The following is a 25,991-nucleotide window of genomic DNA, read 5'->3' on the forward strand; positions in this document are numbered from 1 at the left end:
CGAATATTATTTATCGAAATGCTGCAAAGGCGTTGTGGTTGACGGAATAATGGTGGGACAGATGACTGATCCATCCTACAAGATGTGTGGTGGTTCTCCAACAGATGGCAACATTGTAACGTCACACCGAGACAACAGCTACAAACGTACCTAGTGTGCGCTTTTGGAAGACGTGACATTAGAGCAATGATGGTAAATGTACCTGCAACATGATGGAGCACCGATTCATTGTACCAGACAAGTATCCCAGTATCTGAATAACACATTTCCTAATGGTGGATTGGCTATGGCGGTCCCATTAATTGGCCTCCCAGATCACCCGATCTAAGCCGATTAGACTTCTGTTTATGGGGCTGGTTAAAGGGGGATGTGTACGGTACGAAGGTGGATACACGTGATGAACTTATCGCTCGCATCATCAACGCTGTTGCCCACATTAAAGCCTGCTGAGATTATGTTCGATGTGCAACACAACATACCCTACAACGCGTTGACAGTGCATTGAGATGGATGAGGGACTTTTAGAACACTTCTTGTAGGATGGATCAGTCATGTGCTCTACAATTATTCTGTCCACCACAGCGCCTACACAGCATTTCGGTAAGTAATATTCACACTTGTTTTCATAATCATTCATGAATGTGTGTAGTCTTCAACCCGCATCGGTTCCGTAACAATCGAAAATCGGACACATGTTCATAGGACATTTCCGGTTTATTTTCACACGTAAAATTACCTCAAATTATGTAACATTCCTCCTGAATCATCCTGTATATATTTTGTATAAAGCAATACATACGTGTATATTAATTAGAACTTTGTCTTGTGAAATATGATATACAGAAACGATATCAAAACTTCCCATATTTTGAAGTGATTTTAATACTCTTGTTTGTAACTTTTTTTTAGAATGTCGTAGTGTCATATGTACTTAACGTTGGCACTTTGTAACGTTGGCAATTTACTATTGATATAACAATAATTGCAAATAAAAACTAATAGTAAAAGTATTTATTATGTAAGAATAACTAATGTTGTGCAAATGTTAGTATGCATGTAGTATAGTGCAAACAAATAGTAAAGTAAACAAGCATTGAATCAAAATTTGATAAAATACATAAGCGTATTGAGTGAAATTAGCAATGTGTGGATATTAGATGATAAAATTGTTGTAAATAATTAGAATTGTGATAAAAATCAATTACTAAAGAATCAAGTTAACATATCAGGTAGTTCAGAATTTTCACGTTAAATATCTGGAAAATGATTACATCACGTTGCAAAAGAAGCCAAAGTTAGAAAGTTTAACCTATATACTTTCTAGGAATTTGAATTAGTAGATATGGATTATCATTATTTTTCTCATTATAAAAGATATAATCCAATTCTTTGTATCGAATATTTTTCATGGAAATGATCTTCATCAAACAGACACCACTATTTCAATTATTATTCTAACTAATCTTTCTTTCGAGTATAACTAAAACCAGCTACCGGTGGTTTTTCCTTCCGCTTCTTCTTTAAGACATGACAGATTTAGATTTCTTAGTAACTTATATTTAATTTTCCATTTACTTGTCCAAGGTCTTCTCCTGTAGATGTTATAGAAACCTTAACTCTTCTGCCTTCTCTGTATGAGCTTGATACTTTTCCATGCAACATTTGTTTGTTACGCCTCTTTCTTATCATAATTTCTCTTATACCCTAGTATAAATAGATCTTGAATAAAGGGTTGAGAAAAAGACTCATAAAATGCTTCGTGTGGAGTGTTGTACTGTACGGGGCGAAAACGTGGATATTACGTAAAGGTGATGAAAATCGACTGGAAGACTTCGAAATGTGGGTGTGGAGAAGAATGGAAAGAATTAGTTGGGTCGAGCGGAAAACGAATGAGAGGGTGTTAGAAATGGTGGGTGAGAAAAGAACACTTTTAGATATTATTAGGAAGAGGAAGAGAAACTGGTTGGGACATTCCTAAGAAGAGATATGTCATGAGGGACGTAATAGAGGGTATGGTGGCGGGAAAGAGAGGGAGGGGGCAAAGGAGACTACAATTAATGGATGATATAAAAACAGAAAGATCATACGCGAAGACGAAGAAGTTAGCGGAGGACCGTGGAGCATGGAAGCTTCTCTCTCCTGCTCCTCTCTCTCTCTCAGCTGCGGCAAGTGACCTGCCAATAAAGGCAGAATACCTATGATGACGATGATGATGATGATATACCCTAGTTTCTTTCAGTAACTCAACGAGACATTTATGTAGTCCTTTTCTCTTTACACTGTCTGTACTCCACCGCTTATTCGGTAGTTGTTTCGAAACCTCATTTAGAATTAAATACAATTAACCCTCATACCTTCTACCGAAATACCACCATTCCTGCACTGATTTTCTTCATTATAACCTCTAAATATAATATTATTAAACAACGATGATGATGGTAAAATCACTGTCGAACTTCCTTTCCAATTACAGTTTCCTCTCTCATTTGTAACCCTTACTTGTTTATTCATATCTGACAAGGGAACCTTCCGAAAATGATAGTTGCAGTGAAAGATGTGACCTATGCCAATTAAAAGAGCTGTAACAGAGATGAGCATTCCCAAAAAATTAGCTGCCCATAGCAATAGGTTCAAGAAATATAAGGGATGAAAGTTCGGTAAACAGCAAGTTTGGACAAGGGGGGGGGGGAGTGCAAATTCCTCAAAAAAGGGAGGCACGGCAAAATACAATGCTGACAAGTGATATATAGAAAGAGGCTTTCCACAATAGGGAACAAATTAAGGACACCAGTGGGGTTAACAGTGTTGCCAACTGCAATGAAAAGTACATGTTTTGCAAAGAGCACTATATGAAGTGAGTGCAATATTCAGTGTCAATCTGTCATGTAGAACATAAGATATGACGTGTATAATCAGTGGTACAATCTAACAAAAGAGAATAGAAAAAACAGAAGTACTAAAACATAAGATATGACGTGTATAATCAGTGGTACAATCTAACAAAAGAGAATAGAAAAAACAGAAGTACTAAAAATACGGAAAAGACGAAGTTGGCCATAATGCCCCACATTTGATCACGAGCTGTGCATATTAGAATGAACAAAACAAGAAGCAGCAATTATGCAGGAAACCGACGTCCCTAGAGTTGAAAAGAAAAAAAATGAAATGAAATCTTTGAGTTTTACGTCCCACGGTTATGCCGGTTAGGCTAAAGGAGACTGTGATGATGAGTAATGAATGAAATGGTGGAATGAAGAAAGTGGGAGGAAACGGGAGAACCCCGAGAAAACCCACGCACGCGGTAGTTGAAAAGAAAACGAGTTCCGAAGTTGGCAGCACTGGCCATGAAAAACCAGACAATTCTAAGATAGTTAGGCCACTCGTTACACAAAAAGTAAATTCCGGCAACAGGCATTAGCCTTCGCATCATTTGTACATGCTCGTCCACATTGTACGTGCAATTGTTCGATGAGACAATGGTCTAACCCTAAGATACATTTGCAGTGAGCACAGCGGAATACTGCCAATCCGTCACACATGGTACAATGATCGCCTGTGAATGTCTCGAAACAGTACTCTAGAGATGTCGGAACCTTTGGTGGTCTTTCTATCACATAGCCACACCTGTAGAAAGCAAACATAATCAAAGGCTCAATCTGCTGTGTGTTGCTGTCGCAGTACTATCACCACCTATATGATATATCCAGAGTGTCTCACCTAATTCTGCGACTGAAATAGTTTCAAAGCGAAAAAAATGTGACACACCCAGTTGTGCAGGATGCCCAGCACAACACTCATGTCAGATCCAGTGCACTCATGTCAGCGGGAAACAAACATCTGTGAGACTCAAGTGCCCCCAAGGCCCAACTCCCAGGGGCCAACTTCAAAATTTTAAATAGCACCATCGGTCTAGTTATATTTCTTTCGATAAATCTTGGAATATGCCAAAACGCATATCATAAATATTTACTATATGGGATTTCAAAATGGCCGCCAAAAATATCTGCTCGGTGACAAGAACAACGTGCACTTTTGGCGGCCATTTTGAAACCCGTGCTTCATATAGCAAATGTTTCTTATAGGCGGTGTTGTATCTATCCACAGAAATATCATCCTCCCCCTGTTCCCATTTGGATTGTTACAGTTGACCCCTCGAGCTTTATGATGGAGGCCCTGGGGGACTTGCTTCTTACTAAGTTTTTTTGGCCCTCGACATGAGTACATTCCTGTGCAATTGGATTTGCAACATCTCTTTTTGCTTCGCAGCAATTTGAGATCACAATGTTCGATGCCATGTTAAGACAGAACATATATTTGTGGCGGTCATTTTGAGAAACATGTTTCATATAACAAATGTTTCGTATAGGTGTTGTTGCACATTCCATGATCTATCGAGAGAGTTACTACTCGGTCCCTGTTGCCATTTGAAAGTTTGAAGTTGGCTCCTGGGGCCCTATGATGGGGATCCTGGGGGCACTTGCCTCTCACAGACTCTTATCACCCCCTGACATTGGTACATTCCTGCACTACTGGATCCGTCACATTTTTGTTCGTTTCGCAAATCTTTCAGGTCACAAAGTTTGGCGGGACACCATGTATATTCCCACATACGACCCAACCATGACATAATGTACACTACTTCTATTATCGGTTGTTGGCTCAACCCAACCATTTCATGTTCCCCGACTTGACATTGCCTCAATCACTCTAGCATTGATGCATTCCGAGTGATGCCTGTTGCCGGAATTTTCTTTTTGTGAAGCGAGTGGCCTAACTATATTATACTTGTCTGGATGTTCATGGCCAGGTTGCTAACTTTGGAACTCGTTTTTCTTTTCGACTCTAGGTACGTCGGTTTCGGTGCATCGTGCGTAGTCGGTGCTTCTTGTTTTGTTCATTCTAATATGCACAGCTCGTGATCAAATGTGGCGCATTATGGTCAACTACGTCTTTCCCGTATTTTTGGTGCTTCTGTTTTTCTATTTTCTTTTGCTAGATTATACCACTGATTATACACGTCATATCTTATGTTCTACATGACAGATTGGCACTGAATATTGCACTCACTTCATATAGCGCTCTTTGCAAAACATGCACTTTTCATTGCAGTTGGCAACAATGTTAACCCCACTGGTGACCTTCATTTGTTCTCTATTGTGGAAAGTTTCTTTCTATACATCACTTGTCAGCATTGTATTTTGCCGTCCCCCCTTTTTTTTTTTTTTGCGGAATTTGCACTTTTCCAACTTGTCCAACCTTGCTGTTTCCCGAACTTCCACCCCTTATATTTCTTGAACCTATTGCTATGGGCAGCTAATTTTTTGGGAATGCTCATCTCTGTTACAGCTCTTTCAATTGGCATAGGCCACATCTTTCACTGCAACTATCATTTTCGGAAGGTTCCCTTGTGAGTTTCTGATAAGTTTTCGATCCTTCCGCTCCAACCCAATCATCTTCAAAATATATTAGCATTTCATACTGTCAAAACTAAATTTTCCTCTCCCTGTTCTTTCTCGTCCTCCAAATTGGCTTCTTCCTTCTGGCACTTGAACCTTAGCCGTCAGTAGCATATAAACCACTAACTACATGGCTTACGATCAGTGGGCGTACGCAAGTGGGTTTCGGGAACATAACCCCTTTCAGCTAGATGATAAATAAACATTTGCTGTATTAAGATACATAGAGTGGAGTGGTTAGTTTAGCGTCCCTTTCAGCAGTGAGGCTATATGAGACGTGGACCTACTGATTAACGTGGGATCCGAATCACATGAGCTCCCACCGGGAATCGAACCAGGGTCTCCCACGCTAAAGGCGCGTACGCTAACAGCTTAGGCACGAGGGAGCTCTTAAGATATATATATATATAGAATATATAGGCTTTAAAAACACCTGAAATTATTTGAACTTGGGAGCTTGACCGCCCTTGACAAGCTTCTGCGTATGCCACTCTCTATTTCTTTATACTATTGTGTAGATCATCGATTAGAAATATTATGTAAATTATTATACACTAATTATTTACAATAAAATTATAAGGGCAAATCATAAATGTATGGCACAGCCTCCTATTAAAAAGCGTATTTACTAAACTGATTTATTTTTCTTCCAGAAACCCAAACGAGCCTCAGGAACCAGAAATGGTGCATGGAATTCGCCAGGAAAGAAACAGATTTAAAAACATAGAATGGGTAGCCTACGAAAGTGTGCATAAAAAGTACCTGAATTTAGGTAAGATTTATTTAAATTGAATACTTTGTCTCCTTACTATTACCGACTATCTAAGATAAAATTCAATAAGTTTCATCCAAAATCGAATCAAGCTGATTTAAAGAATGGACTTCTTATGTTCTTCCACCCAGGGTGCGAAATCCTGGGAGTAAGGGGAGGTTGGTAGAATTCACACATTTAAAATTTTTAGAAGAAAATTCCACTACTAATAAATTACTTAGGTGTTAATGAAGTGTCACTACGACCAGAAGTTTATCAAATTAATTTCAGTAATTCATATGTAATTAACTTGTATTTCATATGCTATTAACGGGTGAACCAGTGCTTAGTGGTATACATAATAGATATTACATAGTATATTATGAGAATACAAAAGTTCAAAATATGAGAATTCTCTATTTTGAAACTTTGCTGTATGAAGAGTGTTTTCTTTTCTATATTTATTTCTATCTTTTTACATTCCTTCTTCCTCCTCGCTTTCATTCCACTTCGATGTTATGATTTCGCACCCCGGCTTCCATCGCTAAAATACATTCAGTAACTCGACATGCGCGATGAGGCTTTGAATTTAGAGAAAACAGCCAAGAATTTGCGTATCTTGTTAACGAAAAAAAAATCTAAAAGCAAGTCTAAAACGAAAAGAAAATAATATTATTTTTAAAAAAATACAGTAACTATAATGCATCTAATTCAGTGTCTTTTTAAAATTAGAAATTAAAAAAAAACTAAATTCCCTCTTCTTTTATTACTGATGGAAAGCAAAGGAAAAGTAAATATTTGGTAACGATAAAAGTTAGAAGGACATCAAGTATTTAGAATATATTTAAATTAAAAATCAAAAAGTAATTACAGTATTTCAATTTGTTGCTCCCTAAAGGTAATAGTTTAATTCCGCATCATAAGCGGAAATTGTCATCAATTGTTTTCAGTTTTATTGCATCAATAGATTTGATTTCTAACAAGTTTTACACAATTCTTTTAATGTACATATACAATATTTTCTTCAATCTTAAATTCAGCTGCTGTATAACAGTAATATTTAATCATTTTGTTTAGTTGAAATTGGTTTTATTAGACCACATTCGCCACAAGTGGTTTTCCTTTCTATGGCCTCAGAATTTTTACAATTCCTACAATGTCATTTTATCTTTATCAATTTGTGCAACAAACAAAATATAATAATCAATTTTCAAACATCAAAATATAATAATAAATTATAATCAGCTAGTTACCTCTTAACACTGCACTAGTCGAAGAGAAGTTACCCTATTTTGCAGCAATAATCACTGCTGTATTTTCAGACGCACAGCAAAGTTTAACACAATTTCGTTAATGAAATTGAAAACAAAAGAAAGAAAATAATTGTTAAATAAAAATGTTTAAGAAAGTACTGTAATTCGAGGTGTGTCTGTAAATATGTTTGGTCTGGAATAATATCTGGTATGTAAGTTGGCTATACTGGCTTTCATTGCCAATCTCCCGTTTTGTGGATGTTGCTTACTGCTATGTGACCTCTAGTGTGAATAACACGTGTTTACAATGGTTATATCACTTCAGAATCCCGCAAAATGTCAAGTGTACTTCGTCATAATTTTCTCCAAGCACAAGATAAGCATTCAGATGATATTCACAAAGCATTTTAAACATTATGGAAATATTATGAGTCGGCAACATGGAACGAAATGGTATCGTGAATGAAGACTTAGAATTCTGATTGTGGGGTACAAAACAAGTGTTTGGTCAATTATGGCAATTACATCGAAAAATAACACCTATATCACTAAATACATTACAGTGTTCATTTTGTCAAATACACATTTTTTGAATGAGTACTACAGTTATATTTGTAACGTTACTCATCGGACACGTCTTGTATCTTTTGAACAGCACAGTGACGTTTAGGAACCTGCAAAACTCATACCACTGACATCTTAATCTTCTCTCCGGTTTGGGTACAAAACCTCGCGGCCAGAACCTCGCGGCGACAACCTCGTGGATCAAAACCTCGCCTCCCAAAACCTCGCGGCCCAAAATCTCGCCGGGCCGAAACCTCGCCTGGCCAAAACCTCGCCGCCCAAAACCTCGCGGGACAAAATCTCGTCTCGCCGAAACCCCGCCTGGCCAAAACCTCGCCGCCCAAAACGTCGCGGGCCAAAATCTCGCGAGGCCAAAACCTCGCCACCCAAAACCTCGTGGGCCAAAATCTCGCCGGGCCAAAACCTCGCGCCTCAAAATATCGCCATACCCAAAATATCGCCTGACCAAAATGTAAATGTTCCAACAGATGATAAGGATGACGGTATAAAAGACGCTGTTTCAGAAGAAGTATCACGGGTATTTGACCAAGTCCCGCGATACCATTGAAAATTCTATTTCTGTATTAGAGGATGTCAATGTGAAGGTAGGGCGACAGGATGTTTTTAAACTGGTTATAGGGAAAGAAAGTCTACATTAGGAAAGTAATGACAACTAACGGGGTTAGTTTCGTGAACTTTGGAACATCCAAAAACTTAAAATTTTAACAAAAATCTAATAATATGTATGAAAGTATGAAATAATATATGAGGGTTTACGACGTCCCTTGATTATGTCCTGTAGGTTAAAGGAAGCGTAGATGACCAGGATGAAGGAAATGATCGAATAAAGAAAGAGAGAAGAAACGGGAATAACCCGAGAAAGCCCACGCACACGATGTTTTCTATCATCATCATCATCTTATTATTATTATTATTATTATTATTATTATTATTATTATTATTATTATTATTATTATTATTATTATTATTATTATTATTATTATTATTTGTAATGTGGAATTGCATATTAAGAAACTCATTGGGTAAATTTTAAAGAAAAGTTTCATTCGCGGCGAGTTTTGGCCACGCGATGTTTTGGCCCGGCGAGATTTTGGGCTGCAAGGTTTTGGCAACGCGAGGTTTTGGCCCGGCGAGGTTTTGGGCGGCGAGGTTTTGGCCCGGCGAGATTTTGTTCCGCGAGGTTTTGGGCGGCGAGGTTTTGGCCCGGCGAGATTTTGTCCCGCGAGGTTTTGGCCGGCGAGATTTTGGGCGGCGATGTTTCGGCCGCGAGATTTTGTCCGTATCCCCTTCTCTCCACTCTAGAATTGCCAACTAGTCGGTATTTTACTGACAGACCGATATTTTTATCATGCTCCACTATATATTTCAAGGTTTAAAATACAAGTATTCATCTCTTTTGAGGATTATGAGCGGCTAACGGTAATTTTATTTTTTAGAGTTGGCAACGCTATTCCATACACTGTCAACGCCATTTTTTTCCTCTTCATCATCATTACCGTCTTTATAGAAAAATGATCCTTGGGGGGGGGGAGGAACAGGGCTGGCATAATAATCTATATCTTCATTTTAAAAGATAAAGTTAATTTTTAAGGGTGCCTATTTTAAGGGTGAAAAGTGCGTCTTTTACACAAGAAAGTACAGTACATAGCTAGTTAAAAACCATTTAAGAATCTAAGCAATCACTTCTTTTTCTCAGTTATTTCATAGAAATACGTGAAAGGGAAGAATCTTTGAACAATTTACACGTAGTACGAAGGCGTAAGAACTATTGGATTCCAACAGGGTAGGAGTGGAAACAAAAAAGAATTCTTTGCGCGAGGTTTAATTCCACTTTTAAAAAATTCGATGAAAAACTAGAAACCAGATTGTAGTAACACACACAAATATGTTAAAGTACGGAAACAACGACGTTAACACAAAAAAAGTTTTTCTGAAGGAAAAAAACACCTAACTTTGACGTTAATTTCTTCCCAACATTTTCCCTCGTCATTGGTTTGCCTCTACTGACTTCTTACAACTACTAAGAAAAACATAAATTCCACGGTTTGTCTGAATACCGAGAATCGAAGAAAGAAACTCTTTTTTCAGAAAATAATTAAACCAAAAGTAAAAAAAAATCGTAAGCCACAACTTTCAATGATCCAATCGGAATAAATACCAGTCAGCCAAGGTTTCTCAGATGTAAACCGCACACCAAAGGCGACACGCATATCATAGTTGTCAAGGTGTTGTATGTCAAATACACGGAGTCGCTTGGTGATCATGAATGACTGCTACTATGTTTAAGATAACGCAGTAAATTTTATTATATTCAAACATTAAATATCCAAAGGGTATATTTTCTTATTTAACGTATCTTTTCTTAGAAACAAAATATTAAAAGACTAATTTATTTAAAGAAAGAATTAACCCTTTCGGACCCCAGCCATTTTTGGCGTTTTCCTATTGCAGTTTGTGACTTATTGCTCAAAAACTATTTACCCGATTGATATGGTTAAGACCTTGTTTTCTAGAAGTGAGTTGTCGTTATGTTTTGGTGTAAGTTACGTTTCAGAGTTGCCAACGGGAGGGAAATTATTGAGGAAAGTGTAGTTGTGAAAATTTACAAAAAATTCCTTAACCGAATTTCAAGATTTTTTGTAGCTATCACCACTGTTGCTACATAGGTCCAAGTCACCTAAAGAAATGCTTTCGTGTGTTGACAAGATACAGTGAAAACCTTAAGTCGATGGCTGCCATACAAAGATAGAAATTACAAATTCTCTGTCATCATACACATGAAATTTTGACACTTTTTACGCCTCAGAAGCAAAAATCAACAGATATGCCAGGGATACAGCTCCTCTAGTTATCCTACTGAAACTTTTATATGCGTCCTGTAGGCCAAAGAGGGGAATTTCAGATAGTGGTACATTTGTTCGAATGTAATCAATAACTGGAAAATAATAGAGACAAAAAAGGGAATTTTTCCAAAATTTTCCCCTAAAATCGAGAATTAAAATTTTTGTAGCTCTTAACACTGCTACCAGACACACGCAAACTATCTTAAAATAAATTTTTATATCCCTCTAACATATCCTACAACTATCATGGTGATATCAAACAAACTAAGCTTGAAATTCCAAAAAATATCTCATTGTAACTCAAAAATTTACCATCTACTGTAAACCTCAACTGTACTTCTAATTATCCAAGTGAAACTTTTTATGATGCATTCTGTAGACCAAAGAGGAGGCTTTCAGATAGTGGTGAGTTTGATCGAATGTAGCCAACAAGAGGGAAATAATAAAGGGAAAAGGGAATTTTTCTTCAAAAATTTCCCCTAAAATCGAGAATTAAAATTTTCTGTAGCTGGCAACACTGATACCCGACAGACGCAAGTTATCACAAAATAAACATTGGTACACCAATAATATACCCTACAATATCATGGTGATATTTGAGAAACAAAGCTTCTAATTACAAAAGATAGATTACAGTAAACGGAGAAAATAGGGAAAAAATAGGGAAGTAGGGAAAAATAGAAAAATCAAGGGTTAGAACCTAAATACGAATTTTTTGTGCATCCCCTAATTACTTTGTAACGATCTGCACCCGCTTTTGTTCAGTAAGGACCAATGTTTGACTGGTGTAAGTTGACTTGCGCTCGGACGTACTATAGGTATGGATTTATAAACAAAATTTTCGAAAATTTCGAATTTTTGCCCAAATTTTGGAAAATTTTAATTTCCCTAGTTGACAACAATACGCACGGGTCGGCCCAATTGATGTCAAGAATTACGTATCCATCTTAGGTATCTACCTGGTAAGTCTTAAGGATATCTCTCTACAACGAAGGAAGCTGAAATTTGAAAAGGAAATTCTACACCCAGAAGAAAAAGAAACTAAAATGATAAACTATTGCCCAACTATGTTTGGCCAAACAAAATTATCCCGGTATCTTAATTAGTGTCCACACAGGAGTGAATTTAAAAAGTTACATACGTGTGTGTGCCACTTTGGCCACGTGGGTCTGGTTAAAACTAAAGATAGACCGCTTTATGCAGAGTCGTTTTGACGTATTATTACTGTCATACTAAAGGCCTGACTACTGCAGGAAACATACGTTAGTCGAACTCTTTAGTATGGCATTAATAACTGGTCAAAACGACTCTGCGTAAGGCCCAGAGTGTTTAGGTTTCAATTTTTAAAAAATTAGAAAATATAATTATTTACTGACAAGGAAACGACATGAACCTGTCATCCGGGCATCCGAATCTAACCTAGTCCATTCGATAAACATAACAAGTATATATTCATGCACAAAAGATTATGTGCCATGGACAACGGTGTAAGTCCCTGAGGCCCATTAACTCTGTTAGTATAAAGAAAATCGTAGACTTGCAGTGAAATAATTACTGCATCAACACTGTTTACTGAAAAGTCATGGTTTCTGGTTCATTCTCTTCAGCATGAAACGAGCTTTCCAAAGGTGCTATGTATTGGGGCCCATAACGTACTTGGACAGAGAAAATTGGGCGAATGTCGAGAAAATTGCCTCTGGAAATTATTCCCATCAACTTTGGACCCCTCTAGAGTTGTCCCAGGTAAAAGTACACAATCCAAATGTATCCTAAAAAATAGTATAGGGGACAAGAAGTGCGTGTACCAAGTTTTGCATTGCTAGATAGAATAGGTATGAGGGGAAATCGTGTATTGTTATACAAGCTTTTCCTTATATCTATTCCGTCTATTAATACAAAACTTGGTGTAGACATTTCTTAACCGCCATACTATTTTGTGAGATATATTTGGATTGTGTGCTTGTACCCGGAGCCACTCCAGAGGGGTCCAAAGTTGATAGGAGAGATTTCGGAAGGGAATTTTCCGTACATTTTCCCAATTTTACCTGTTCAAGTACGTTATGGGCCCCAATACATAGCACCTTAGGAAAGCTTGTTTCATGCTGAAGAGAATGAACTATAAATCATGACTTTCCAATCAACAGTGTTGCTGGAATAGCTTTTTCACCCCGAGTCTACGATTTTCCTTATAATAACAGGGTTAATAGGCCCCAGGAACTTACTCCGTTGTCCATGGCACCTAACTTTTTGTGCATGAACATATGTTTGTTATGTTTATCGAATGGACCAGATCTGCTTCGGATGTCCGGGTGATAGGTTCATAGATATTGCTGGTTAAGGTTAGAGACATGAAATTTGATATTTACTCTTTTCGCTAAAAATAATTATTAAGGACGTGCTTCACATGTTTGAGATATTTCCCCTCCAAAGAAACAAATAGGCGGGAAATAAAATGAGTGCAACTGCAATGGTTACAAAAAAATGGCTATATATCGGATCCGTCAACGTTAGAGACATGAATTGGTAATTATCAACATTTTAGCAAACTCTTCATAACAGACAGGAGCTACTCTCAACTAAAACGTATATGTAGCATTTAAAATTGTTTCTGCAATTTGAGTATAGTACATTAGACAGAAAATTCATTTCAATTTATTCAGTAATGTTCCCGTGATGATCAGACAGACAATGCCGATTTGAATCGTAGATATTGCTTACGAAAATTTTAATAACATTATGATACGTGTTCGCTCACTTGAGATACTTGTGAGAAACTTGATATTCGGTACAAATTTTTATCTCGTTTATGCCCTGTAATAGGTGCAAAATAAATAAATAGATCTGGTAGAATTCGCAGCTAATGCTAGCCAAATAATTGAACTAATACAGGTTCGCCCTAATCTGGGTTTATTTTACGATTATATATCCTTTCATTTTAAACCAGTCATTTTCTTACCCGTCTAGTATCGAAAGTAAGCTCTTTTTGCCCCATGTTACTATAGTATTTATTATTATTATTATTATTATTATTATTATTATTATTATTATTATTATTATTATTATTATTATTATTATTATTATTATTATTATTATTATTATGAACTCCAGAAACATATTTTTGGCCAGTTTTGTCCTGACGTTGTTTGTGTCTGTGAGTTTATCCCAGCGAAATTACTCTGCAAGTTTTTGGCTTGACAAAATTTTGGTCGGGGAGATCTTAGCCATGTGAGATTTTACACGGGCACGAGATTTTGTCCGTACAGCGCCTCAGTGGCGTTTCTGTTTCCCACCCAATAATAATCACCTAACTTAGTAGCACTTAATTTTCCTTTGAATCTTCTTTTGCTCCATCACAGAAATGTAGTGGTTGAAATGAAAACGATATTCGTCGCTGATGTCACTAGAATTCGAGAAGAACGAGAAGATATCCAGATGTGATTTCAAAAAGTGCACTTTTAATGACATTGTTCATCTCATCTGTCCATACAAGCCCATCAGATCATCTTCAAGTTCCTTGAAATTTCCTGCTTTGAAGTTTTCCAGAAATCCATTTGAAATATCCTTAAAGAATTGCCTAACAGCTTTCTCTTTGTCACTTTACATAGATTCCAGCTGTTAATCCTTTTAAAAGTTCTCTAATTTCAGGACTGAAGAAGCTGATCTTAACCATTTCTTCATATAGGTAAATGTATTCAGAACTCTTTGCGTTTAAGGCTTTTACATAGCTCTACATAAGCCCTAATTTTACAGTGTATGCAGTGAGGGAAGCAAAACTTTGCTTGGCTTTATCAATGGTTTATCTGCATATTTTTTTAATGCCAGGGCCCAATGATTGTCTTTGGGGCTAACTTTTTCTAAGATACTGAGATATCTTACTGAAATAAAAAAAATAGGATTTCGTACAATCGTCTTGCATACCTAATAAAATGACAATATTTTAAAATGATATGTGCTACAAGCATCCAACAGGAATTTAGTCTATTGTTGTCAGGATGTTTCTTTCGTTTATTTTAATATGCTTCGTTTGTGTTGATAGTGTAGCCTTATGTTTATCTATGAATTAGGGTGTCTGTACTTAGAAAGTACTCTCTGCGTCTCGTGAAGTTGAAGTATTTTCATCAAAGTTCGTTAAAAAAAAAAAAGTGGTCTGGAGATTCAGGCATAGAAGAACCTTTGTTATATGGCACATGCTGAATATAAACAATGTATTAGGGAACGGAAGTTTCTTTTTATTTATTAATTAATTGACATTGAGGGAAAGAACAAAGATAGTCACATTTCGTAACAGTTTGCGTCAACGGAACATAAAATTTGCGATTATCGGTATACCGAGTGACTTCTTGAATTTTTTGCGTTGCGTTGCTGTAACCAGTATTTTATAAAGATTGTTACGAAACGACAACCAGAAATAGCAATTTTATTATTGTTAGGCTTCCTCCAAACGAAAGGCATTGAAAACTGCATTCAACAACGACTCTTTCGGAGAACTAATGTTCCCGGAAGGAACTAAATACACGATTCTGGTTGGTTGGGGTTATCCGTTTCTCGCCATATAGCAGAAAGCAAAGACCTGTTGTTGTTGCCCTCGTAGCCGAGCGCGCTAGTAATTTGGCGTCAGTTCAAACCCAGTATAAGAAAAGTTTTTTTTTATTTTTTTAATTTTCATAACATTTTTCATTAAAATAACATGAAAGCAATACTCAAAAAAGTTATTTACATATGTTACGAAACATAGCTGAGCGAGCCTTTAGCGAGCGAAGGGGATTAGAAGCCCCGAAGGGCTCGTTTTGTTTCAAATTGACTCCCATGATAATCTATGAAAATTTTACCTCAGCTGCTTCTTGTGACCAACTTCAAACAACTGACTAGGGTAAAGCGCGAGAAATAATACAGGGTAGCTCGAGAAAAAATACTTCCGGGAGTATTACTTCCCCGAAAGGGTCGTATTTAACGTTGTTTACTACTCATCCATATTTGAGTTTCGACGAAGGCGTAGTACAGACAGTTTTTTTTTTTTTTTTTTTTTGCCTTGAATCCTCATCTTACAAGGAGGAAGCAGACTTTGGTAAATGAACTTCGAGGTCATTTCTTGCAAGGTGATAGTGCATATTTAAAGTGTTCATATTACAAACTGGGAGAGCGTAATGGTCTAATATAGCAGAGAAAAAGCGTCTTAAAGTTTTCGACTCTTCTCATATGTCGTACGTTGCGCAAATTTATCAAGTGACGGCTGAGCAGAATCAGTAGCATCTGTGACTCACGTGCCAAGGGTCCTGGATTCTATTCCCGTGGAGTCAACTTTTTTGTTTTTTGCTTGAACCAATAAAGTAACCACTTGTAGCTACAAGTAAAATGTTAATTCGCCATATGTTTATAATGAATTAAAACAATAGAAATATTCAAATCAGTTGTAAAATCTTTCAATGTTCCATGTTAACTACCAACGAAGTGTAATCTATTTCGTAAATATTTTGATATCACAAGTTATATTATGATTACCACAGTCGTTGTGTAAAAAATGTTCTTTGAATCTTCGTGTCTACATCTGTTGATGGTGTGTGTATTACAAGCACTAGCGCAAATAGCACGGCGGGATGAGGGAGACATGTCCCCTCCAATAATGAAAACTGAGCGACTGTCCTCCTAATAATCCGATTTGAAATGTGAGTTTTTGGGAGAAATGTGATGATTTGTGTCCGATTGCCACAAAGGAAAATGAGATGAAATTAATATTCCCCCAGAATAAGCCTCAAATCTGCCCACCTCCCAATTTTGAAGACAACCCTGCTCCCACGATCCTCCACAGTACTGTTTTTCAACTTCATAAATATTTTGAACATCGCTTTTAAAAAAATATGGGAACGATCTTACCTGTCCTCCCCCCAAATGTTGGAAAGAGATTTTAGCCGCTGATTACAAGGGGAATAAGGGGGAAATCTCCTTTGGTTATAGTAACATCCAGTATTACGAAAGAGGATTTCCTTCTCATCCCCCTTGTAATTCTCACACTGTCAACAGATGTAAACACGAAACGTCAAGAACATTTTTACACAATAACTGTGGTAACCATAATATAACTCGTGATATCAATATATTTACCAAATAGATTACATTTCGTTGCTAGGTAAGTGGAACATTGAAAGATTTTACAACTAATTTGAAAATTTCTATTCTTTTAATTCGGTATAAACATATGGTGAATTAACATTTTACTTGTAGCTACAAGTTTCTACTTTATTGATTCAAGCAAAAAATGAAAAAGTTGACTTCAACGAGAATCGATTCCGGGACCCTTGGCATGTGAGTCACAGATGCTACTGATTCTGCTACGCCATGACTTGATAAACTTGCCCAACGTACAACATATGGAACGAGTCGAAAACTTTAAGGTGCATTTTCTCTGCTATATTAGGCCATTGCGCTCTCCCAGTTTGTAATATGAACACTTTTTAATATGCACTATCACCTTGCAAAAATGGCTCCGAAGTTCATTTACCAAAGTCTGCTTTCTCCTTGTTAGACAAAATATAAGAAATATGCCATCTCTTTTCATAAGTGTCGTACTTTAACTAGAAGTAAATGTCACTTTACCGCAATTATGATAAAAGTTATTCGAATTCTTATGACATTTTCTACACATTTTCCTACTTTCCTATAACACATATCATGTGATAAACATTTGTAGCAAAAGTAATCAATCATGTAAAAATACTATATTTTGAAAAATATATCATTATGCAGTGTTACCAACTGATCATATAGAAAACCTAAGATTTAATGAAAAATAACCGTAATTTTAGACCAACGCTGTAATTCGAAAACCAGGTAATCTTTAAAATTTAATGCAATTTTCGAATTCCGTCGCCCCGTATTGTTAAAGTTTAGATAGACTTATTTTCATAACATTCTTTGTGTTTATCAGTACTATCATATCAATTTAAGTACGAGTATATGCCAATAGTTCATATTATTTAGTTTATTAATCTTATTTATTTACAAATATCTTAAGCCCTATGAATATGCAGAAAATGGTGACTATTCTATAAAGGTAACCAACAAAGTTTTGTAGCTTTTTCGCCCACCACCTTCGAATATCGATATGTCATGTATGACGTACCTAGAAGATCAAAAATACTCCCTAGCAGCATCGATCACCTTCTCCCAACCTTCTGGAAGGCCATGGATTACATCGCGATAGAACTTGGTGGCCCATGAAGCGAAGAAGGTATCAAATGCATTCAGCACCTCTACTAGAGATTTGAACTGGCGTCCTGTAAGGTGATTGTAAAAGGAATGGAACAGTTGATAATCGGACGGGGCAATGTCCAGGAGTATGGCGGATGCAACAGTGTTTTCCATCGATGGCGTAGAATGTTGTTCCGGGACATCCTAGCCACGTGGGTTCAGCGTTGTCCTCTATCAGGAGAACCCCTTTGTGATTCAGAGATTTGAGTTTTTCTTGAGCACGGCTCAAATGCTGACAGTACATAGTTGCATTGATGCTCTGACTAGCTGGTAGCATTTCGTGATGCACGAAACCGCGAGCAGTCTATCAAACACACAAGAGGACCTTCATCTGGTGCAGTGCTGGTTTCGGCTGATTTGGAACCGGTTCATGGAATGCTAACCAATGATGACAGCGCCGTGGAGTTTCGTACAGGACTCGCTTCTCACTACATGTCAACACCCTGTCCAGAAATGGCTCCTTCCTCAGACGAGACAGAAAAGAAACACAGGTGTCTGCTCGCGTTGCCTTCTGGCCCGGAGTAAAATCACGTGGGACCCATCGACCCAACTTGTAGTGCTTCCCAAGTTGATGAAGATGCTGCCGAATGGTTTCTCGAGTCTCACTGAATTGTAGTCCCAGTTCCTCACATGTCTGGCCACTGTTCGCCTCAATTGCTGCTTGGAGATCATTTTGTACGTGTGTTGGCCTTCCGGCACATGGTTCGTCTTCGAGTTCGTCTTGCGAAGAACCACAACATACATAATTCAGTGCAACATGTAAACCTATACCTCGGTAGACCAACCCTAGCTCCTACCTTCAGAACTTTTTTTTTTCAAAGGAGGAACCACCGGACAACTCCACCGAAATACAAGTTTACTTTTGCACTACGGGTAATGGAGCAAATTCTACTTTCCAAAAATTATAGCTTTAATTCCTTTATCTTATTTCTAAAAATGCTTTTTTTTCTTAATACCCAATCTGTGGGGTAAGGATCTAAGCTACTTCGTGAAATTGTGAATTCCCAAAATTCAATGTAGTTAACAATTTATTTGAACAAAAAATAATAGAAAACAACAATAATAAATAGAAATATATAACGATTTAAATTTTGTATATTAATACTTGTTAACTTGAGCACTTTAATAGAACAAACAAATCCAGCATTGGACTGGGAACGAATAATTGGTTCAATCAAATTAAACGGTAAATATTACACAAATGCTTACTTTTTTTCACAAAAGTTATTTAACAACTTCTTTACCTGTTGTTGTATGAAATCCTCCTTCAAGGTTCCGATTAAGGAGAGGGCAAGCAAGAATTCTTAAAAACACTCTGACTTTTTTTTTCCTGAAACTATCATAAAGCTTACCTTGAGAGAAACAGTGAACAGAGTCAGTGACTGAATCCTCTATAAATTTTGAATAAAAATAAGAATGCCAAAAGAGATTAACATAGAGGACCCTTTCACCAACTCTCCCACCTCCTCTGTAAGTCACACATAATAATTCAAATAATGAAACTTCCAAAGATATCAATAACTTATTCGCGATGATTAGGACAAGACTTACTATATTAAATTGTCACTATTTTTCACCATTCATTTGCCATATTTCAATCTTCAAAAGCACAAGTTTCAAACAAAGTAATTACTTTCAAAAGTCAGTCACTATAACTTTACGTTTTACGTTCCCATTCTTATATTTTTTAAAGAACCCATTTTCGAACTACATCACCCTACCTCGTTCAGCAGTCAACAGGACGCCGCCTCGTGTTTTGCACACAGAGGAAGCCTTCCCGATGACGTCAGCTACACAATCGCGCAACCTGACTCGGAAGAGAGCCATTACGCAGTAGCTTGACAAAACAGGGTTGCCAGTCTACTTTGACGGAAACATTGAAAGGGGGTTTCATTTACAATTAGATAATAACAATGATAATAATTAATCGTAACATATATAGTTCCCTGGGGTCAGGGGGATAAATTTTTAAACCATAACAAAGATTAATTATTAGAATTGTACATTACCCCAATTCCATTTTTTTTTCTTTCAAACCTCATGGTCGTTCCTTCTTTACAATTCATTCCCTGTCACAGGAGTACATGGAGTTAACAGTGACGATTACAAAACGAGGACAAACACAAGGATGATGGATGATACTCTTTTCCTGCAGGAATAAAATGAAACATAAAAAACAAACACCAAAAGTTCCAACAATCATAGTACAAATAAACAAAATATCATCACTTAACATTTTAATTGTTTATATTACCTCTATTTTCTACATTTTCAGCTGGGACATATTCTTTACAAAACCTAACATGTCGTTTAATTCTAATTTGTGGGTTCTCAATGTTTTCTAACCAAACAGTATTGGGTGTTGGCTTGCTGAGGACACGGAAAGGCCCACCATAAATTGGCGCGATTTTAGGATTAAAATGCTTTTCAGCAGACAATTTTAACATCCGTTTTACCAAAACTAAATCACCGATTTCAAGGTTTACTGGTACATGTTTTTGCGAATAAACCTTTTCGCTATGTTTCCAGGATCTTTCAATGTTATTACAGATATTTTCGAACTTCTGGTCTTTATTTTGATCGTCATCTAAAATCTCAAGATCCATCAACCATTTAGCATCCAAAGGATGAAAAAACTTCCGTCCCATAAAAGCTTCACAAGGTGCGACCCCAGTACTCTCGCTTTGGCTCATGTTGATAGTAAACGCTATCTTTGATAGTAAATGGGCCCAATTCCTTTGACTCTTATCAACATATGCCTTGAGCAAATTTTTCACCGAACGCACCGTTCTCTCCGATTGATTCGGAGAAGGGTTATATGGAGAGGTCTTGATCCCCTGAATACCATACGTATATAAGAATTGGCTGAAGTATTCTGAGGCAAAATAGGAAGCGTTGTCACAAAGGATTTTCCCTGGAAATCCGTAGCGCAAAAACAGTTCAAGCAATTTAGAACAAATAATTTTTGATGTTAAACGTCTCAAAGGTTCTAACATAATAAATCTGCTGAAAGAATCAGTTACTACTAAGATATATTCGTAACCTGAGCTTTTAGGAAGACGCCCCGCCGTGTCAATATGCCAAACATAATTTGGATGTTTAATTTTCCTGGAATAATAAATTCCCATTGGTTTCGAACCACTTTCTTTACAGGTTTGACAAATATGGCACCTTTTTATATATTCTTTTATGTGTTCAACCATATTAGGCCATGTATACCTAGAAGATACTTTCGCTATTGTTTTTCTCACACCCATATGACCACCATTAACCAAAGGCTGGTGAGTATAGTCAATTATAGAATTTATTAACTTTGGAGGAATAACTACTCGAAAACCATTTCCACCTTTCCCTTTTGTTTTCTTCAACAGGATATTTTGTTGAAGTTTATATTGGCTTACCTCTTCCTTTCGTTCTAGCTTATCAATAATCTCTTTCAAATGTGGATCTTTTCGCTGTTGTTCTGCTAAGGGTTCACTGAAATTAGGATACTTCCAGAAATTGAAAAATGAAACATTTACATTTTTCCCTCGATCTTTTACCACTTCTACTACATTTTCATCTTTGGTATAAAACTCCAAATAATTTCCAACCCTGGACAGAAAATCCGCGACAGTATTGATCATACTCCTTATGTGAACAATTCGGAATTTAAAACGAGCTATTTTCTCTAGTAAGGTTCCATAACGTCTCTGGCGCTTATGATTGGTTAAAAGCCAAGTTAAACTTTTAGAGTCCGAATAAACTACAAAAGGATTGTGTAAATAGTATTCAAATTTTTCCAAGCAAAGGCATAAAGATTTCATCTCCAATTCGTAAATGTTCTTACTCCAATCTGATGGAGGAATAGCTTTTGAGAACAGGGAAACAGGTCTTAAGTCTCCATTTTCATCATATTGTGAAAGGACCCCAGAAAAATGACGAAGACTAGAATCGCAATGAATTACGAAACTAGAGTTCATATCAGGGACTCTTAAAATCACATGCTCACAAAAAGCTTGTTTTAAATTTTGAAGAGCTTGATCATGAATCTTTGTCCATTTAAAAGGATGTTTAGTAGACCTCAGTTCTTGTAATGGTGCTATTAATTCTGAATACTTATAAATAAATTTAGAATAGAAATTAAAGAATGAACAAATTCTATTGACTCCTTTCCGATTCTTTGGCCGCGGTATATCCTTAATCGCCTTTACTCGCTCAGGATCTATACTCATATAACCGTTTTCAAAACGGAAGCCCAAATACTTAATACTAGTCTGAAATAAATGCGTTTTCTTGGGAGAAATTGTAATACCCCATTTCCTGAGACGAGATAATACCTCTTCAACCAGTTTTTTATGGCTTTCAACATCCGAACTGAACAAAATAATATCATCAAAAAATATTTCAAGATTTTTACCAACAAGATCATGGAACACCTTATTCATAATATTACTTAGAACGAATGGAGAAACTGTCAAACCCATGGGACAAGCTGTAAAACGATAAACCTTATTCTTGGTTACAAAAGCAGTGTAATTTCTGCATTCCTTAGACAAGGATAACTGATAGAAGCTACTTCGGATATCGAAAATTGAAAAAATCGAATGATTTGAAATGCTAGAAATCACATTTTCCATATTCGGAGACGGAAAACTTTGAGCAATTATTCTCTTATTGATTTCGCCATACGCCACTACGAGCCTCCTACTCTTATCAGCATTTGTAACCAAGAAACAGGGAGATGTAAAGGGGGAATAATCAATTTCTTCTACAATTCCCTCTTTAACCAAATTCTGAATATATTCCTCAAGTTCTTTTTGTTTATTAGTGGGGATTTGGTACGGCTGTTGACGAATTGGAGTGTTATCTGTCAACTCAATATTATATGTAAAGTTTTTAACTCTTCCTATCTTCGTTGTGATAACATCATTAAAGTTTTCTACTAAGTTATCAACATAATTTTGTAATTCAGGATATGTTTGTAAAAGTACTGATGAAACAGTATAATTACCTTTTCTTTCTTCCCTTTCGGACACCTCCGGATGTAAAACTGAATGGTCAAACTGCACCTCCAATTCCGGATCAAAGGAAACTCCAACTGCGGCATCTCTCCTACAAACACCTGGAGCCACAGAAGTCGGCAGAGTAGACGTTGACATTCCAATAGTGTTCGAACAATTTTGAGTAAGCCTAGGGCGAGGTAAAGTTTTCGGCGAACCAAAGGAGCGTGCTGGTTGCTGTCCACTGACCTCTTCCCTAGAAGTAGATAGGGAAGAGCGAGGAGTAACTGCTAATAACGAGGTTTCTCGAATAGGAACAACTAACTTTCGAGATTGGACCTTATAAACTCCATTGGAGATGTCAATAACTGCATTAAATTTTGAATGAAAACAGTTCCCTAGCAAAATGTCAAAGTCTGTTGCTTCAACTATGTAAAAGTTTTCTGAGAATTGTTGTCTTCCCATTTTAAAGTAAATTCGAACACGTTGATTTACCGATACTTGTGTGTTTCCTAATCCAGTAGTCTGAACACTTACATTTTCCACTTTAATTTTACACTGTTTCTTCAATTGCTCAAAATACCGTTTACTAATATAATTGCAAGTACTACCAGTATCCACTAAGCAATTTACACACTTCCCTTTTATATAAACCGGTACAGTAATTAGTTTATACGAAAAGGGGGTATTTTCCAATAAGTTCTCTCCTTCCCTTGACCAATTACAGTTTTGAACACTATCTTTTACACATGTCTGACTATTCCCACCATTATGATCATCATTACCAATTAATTGAGGGGGGTTATAATAACACCTTTGAGTGGGTTGCCTTGATTGCATAATTACCTGATCTCGAGTATTTTTAACACCGACCATAGCAGACGATTTCCGGGATGGTACCATATCCCGATTTCCCCTAACAGATGTTCGCATTTTATAATAATCGGCCTTATACCTATGCAACATATCATACCTAGCTTACAAAGACATTAATTGCTCAAACGTATGAGGCATCCCATGTTCTACCAAAAACATATGGGCAGAAGGACAGACCATGTTACATATTAAATCACACACAGCATTTTCGCTAAAGGACATGTCAAGGACGTTAATAATGCTTAATTTAAAATCTGCAAATTCAAAAAGCGTTTGATCTTCACTCTGCATTGTGTAAAAATATTTTGACATGAACTGGGTACGAGCAACAGTAGAGATAAATCTGAGCATAATTCTTCTACAAATAGTTTGCCACGAATAAGAACCACCGATAAGGACCTGTATCATTTCCTGAACTTCACCTCTAGAACGTGAAAGACAGGCAATGAGAACTAAATCTAAAGGTAAATTCTTACTTCTCACAATACTATCCAATTTCAGTAGAAATTTAAATGTTAGTCCCGTATTAGAACCATCTATAATAGGAAGTGAATTTATTTCATTAATTAGAGCTCGATAAACACCATCCGAAGCTTGTTTACTGAAATTTAAAGTCAAATTATTTGAAAAGGAAGTATTTTGAATAGTACTCCTATTTTCATTACAGCCTCTAGCTCCACCACTGAAATTTTGTTGGGTTAGTGGTTGGCTAAATCCACCCCCACGTTCAAATATTGGGTTTTCAAATTCATATGAGTACCCCAAAAACTCATCACTACTTGTACTAGAGGTTTCTCCCTCATTATTATGTCCCGAAGGAAAATTTAAATCTCTGGCCCTCCTATCGTAATTCTGTGCCATATTCTTAACGTCCTTCACAAGACAAATATATAGTAATGAAACCAAAATAATACAAAATGACCCCAATGTTTGGCACATAAAATAGTTTGCCTCAAACCAGCTGAATTTCAAACGTTACACAAATTTGGGGGGGGGGATTCTGATAAGATCCTTCCCTCACACAAAATTTTTGGAAAGCAACTGTTGACTGCTGAACTTTTAAATTATATATGTTGCGGAGAACCACAACATACATAATTCAGTGCAACATGTAAACCTATACCTCGGTAGACCAACCCTAGCTCCTACCTTCAGAACTTTTTTTTTTTTTTTTTCAAAGGAGGAACCACCGGACAACTCCACCGAAATACAAGTTTACTTTTGCACTACGGGTAATGGAGCAAATTCTACTTTCCAAAAATTATAGCTTTAATTCCTTTATCTTATTTCTAAAAATGCTTTTTTTTTCTTAATACCCAATCTGTGGGGTAAGGATCTAAGCTACTTCGTGAAATTGTGAATTCCCAAAATTCAATGTAGTTAACAATTTATTTGAACAAAAAATAATAGAAAACAACAATAATAAATAGAAATATATAACGATTTAAATTTTGTATATTAATACTTGTTAACTTGAGCACTTTAATAGAACAAACAAATCCAGCATTGGACTGGGAACGAATAATTGGTTCAATCAAATTAAACGGTAAATATTACACAAATGCTTACTTTTTTTTTTTCACAAAAGTTATTTAACAACTTCTTTACCTGTTGTTGTATGAAATCCTCCTTCAAGGTTCCGATTAAGGAGAGGGCAAGCAAGAATTCTTAAAAACACTCTGACTTTTTTTTTTCCTGAAACTATCATAAAGCTTACCTTGAGAGAAACAGTGAACAGAGTCAGTGACTGAATCCTCTATAAATTTTGAATAAAAATAAGAATGCCAAAAGAGATTAACATAGAGGACCCTTTCACCAACTCTCCCACCTCCTCTGTAAGTCACACATAATAATTCAAATAATGAAACTTCCAAAGATATCAATAACTTATTCGCGATGATTAGGACAAGACTTACTATATTAAATTGTCACTATTTTTCACCATTCATTTGCCATATTTCAATCTTCAAAAGCACAAGTTTCAAACAAAGTAATTACTT

At 36.5% G+C, this 25,991-nt stretch overlaps 2 protein-coding genes across 2 annotated transcripts in view; one reads left to right on the top strand and one right to left on the bottom strand.

Annotated features, from left to right (window-relative positions):
- LOC145693440 (neuroligin-1-like) overlaps positions 1–25,991 on the top strand; it is a 437,693-nt gene that overhangs the window by 404,667 nt on the left and 7,035 nt on the right. Inside the window, exon 5 of the mRNA XM_081769435.1 lies at positions 6,110–6,228. Coding sequence (XP_081625561.1) covers positions 6,110–6,228 — 119 coding nt within the window. The remainder of the gene's footprint in view (positions 1–6,109; positions 6,229–25,991) is intronic.
- LOC145693441 (uncharacterized) lies at positions 19,008–24,498 on the bottom strand. Its single transcript, XM_081769436.1, has 2 exons — positions 23,127–24,498; positions 19,008–20,282 (listed from the first exon to the last, which is right to left on the bottom strand). Exons 1-2 carry the CDS (start codon positions 24,079–24,081, stop codon positions 20,224–20,226), a joined length of 1,014 nt encoding a protein of 337 aa, XP_081625562.1. The 5' UTR covers positions 24,082–24,498; the 3' UTR covers positions 19,008–20,223.

This window comes from Thermobia domestica, chromosome 8 (assembly GCF_964235325.1).
Source record: "Thermobia domestica chromosome 8, izTheDome1.hap1.1, whole genome shotgun sequence".
NCBI lineage: Eukaryota > Metazoa > Arthropoda > Insecta > Zygentoma > Lepismatidae > Thermobia > Thermobia domestica.

Coding starts and splice junctions, on each gene's coding strand:
- LOC145693441 (XM_081769436.1), bottom strand. CDS start 24,081: ATGTTGCATAGGTATAAGGCCGATTATTATAAAATGCGAACATCTGTT. Junction 20,283..23,126: donor CGAAAGGGAAGAAAGAAAAG/GTAATTATACTG, acceptor TTATTCCTGCAG/GAAAAGAGTATCATCCATCA.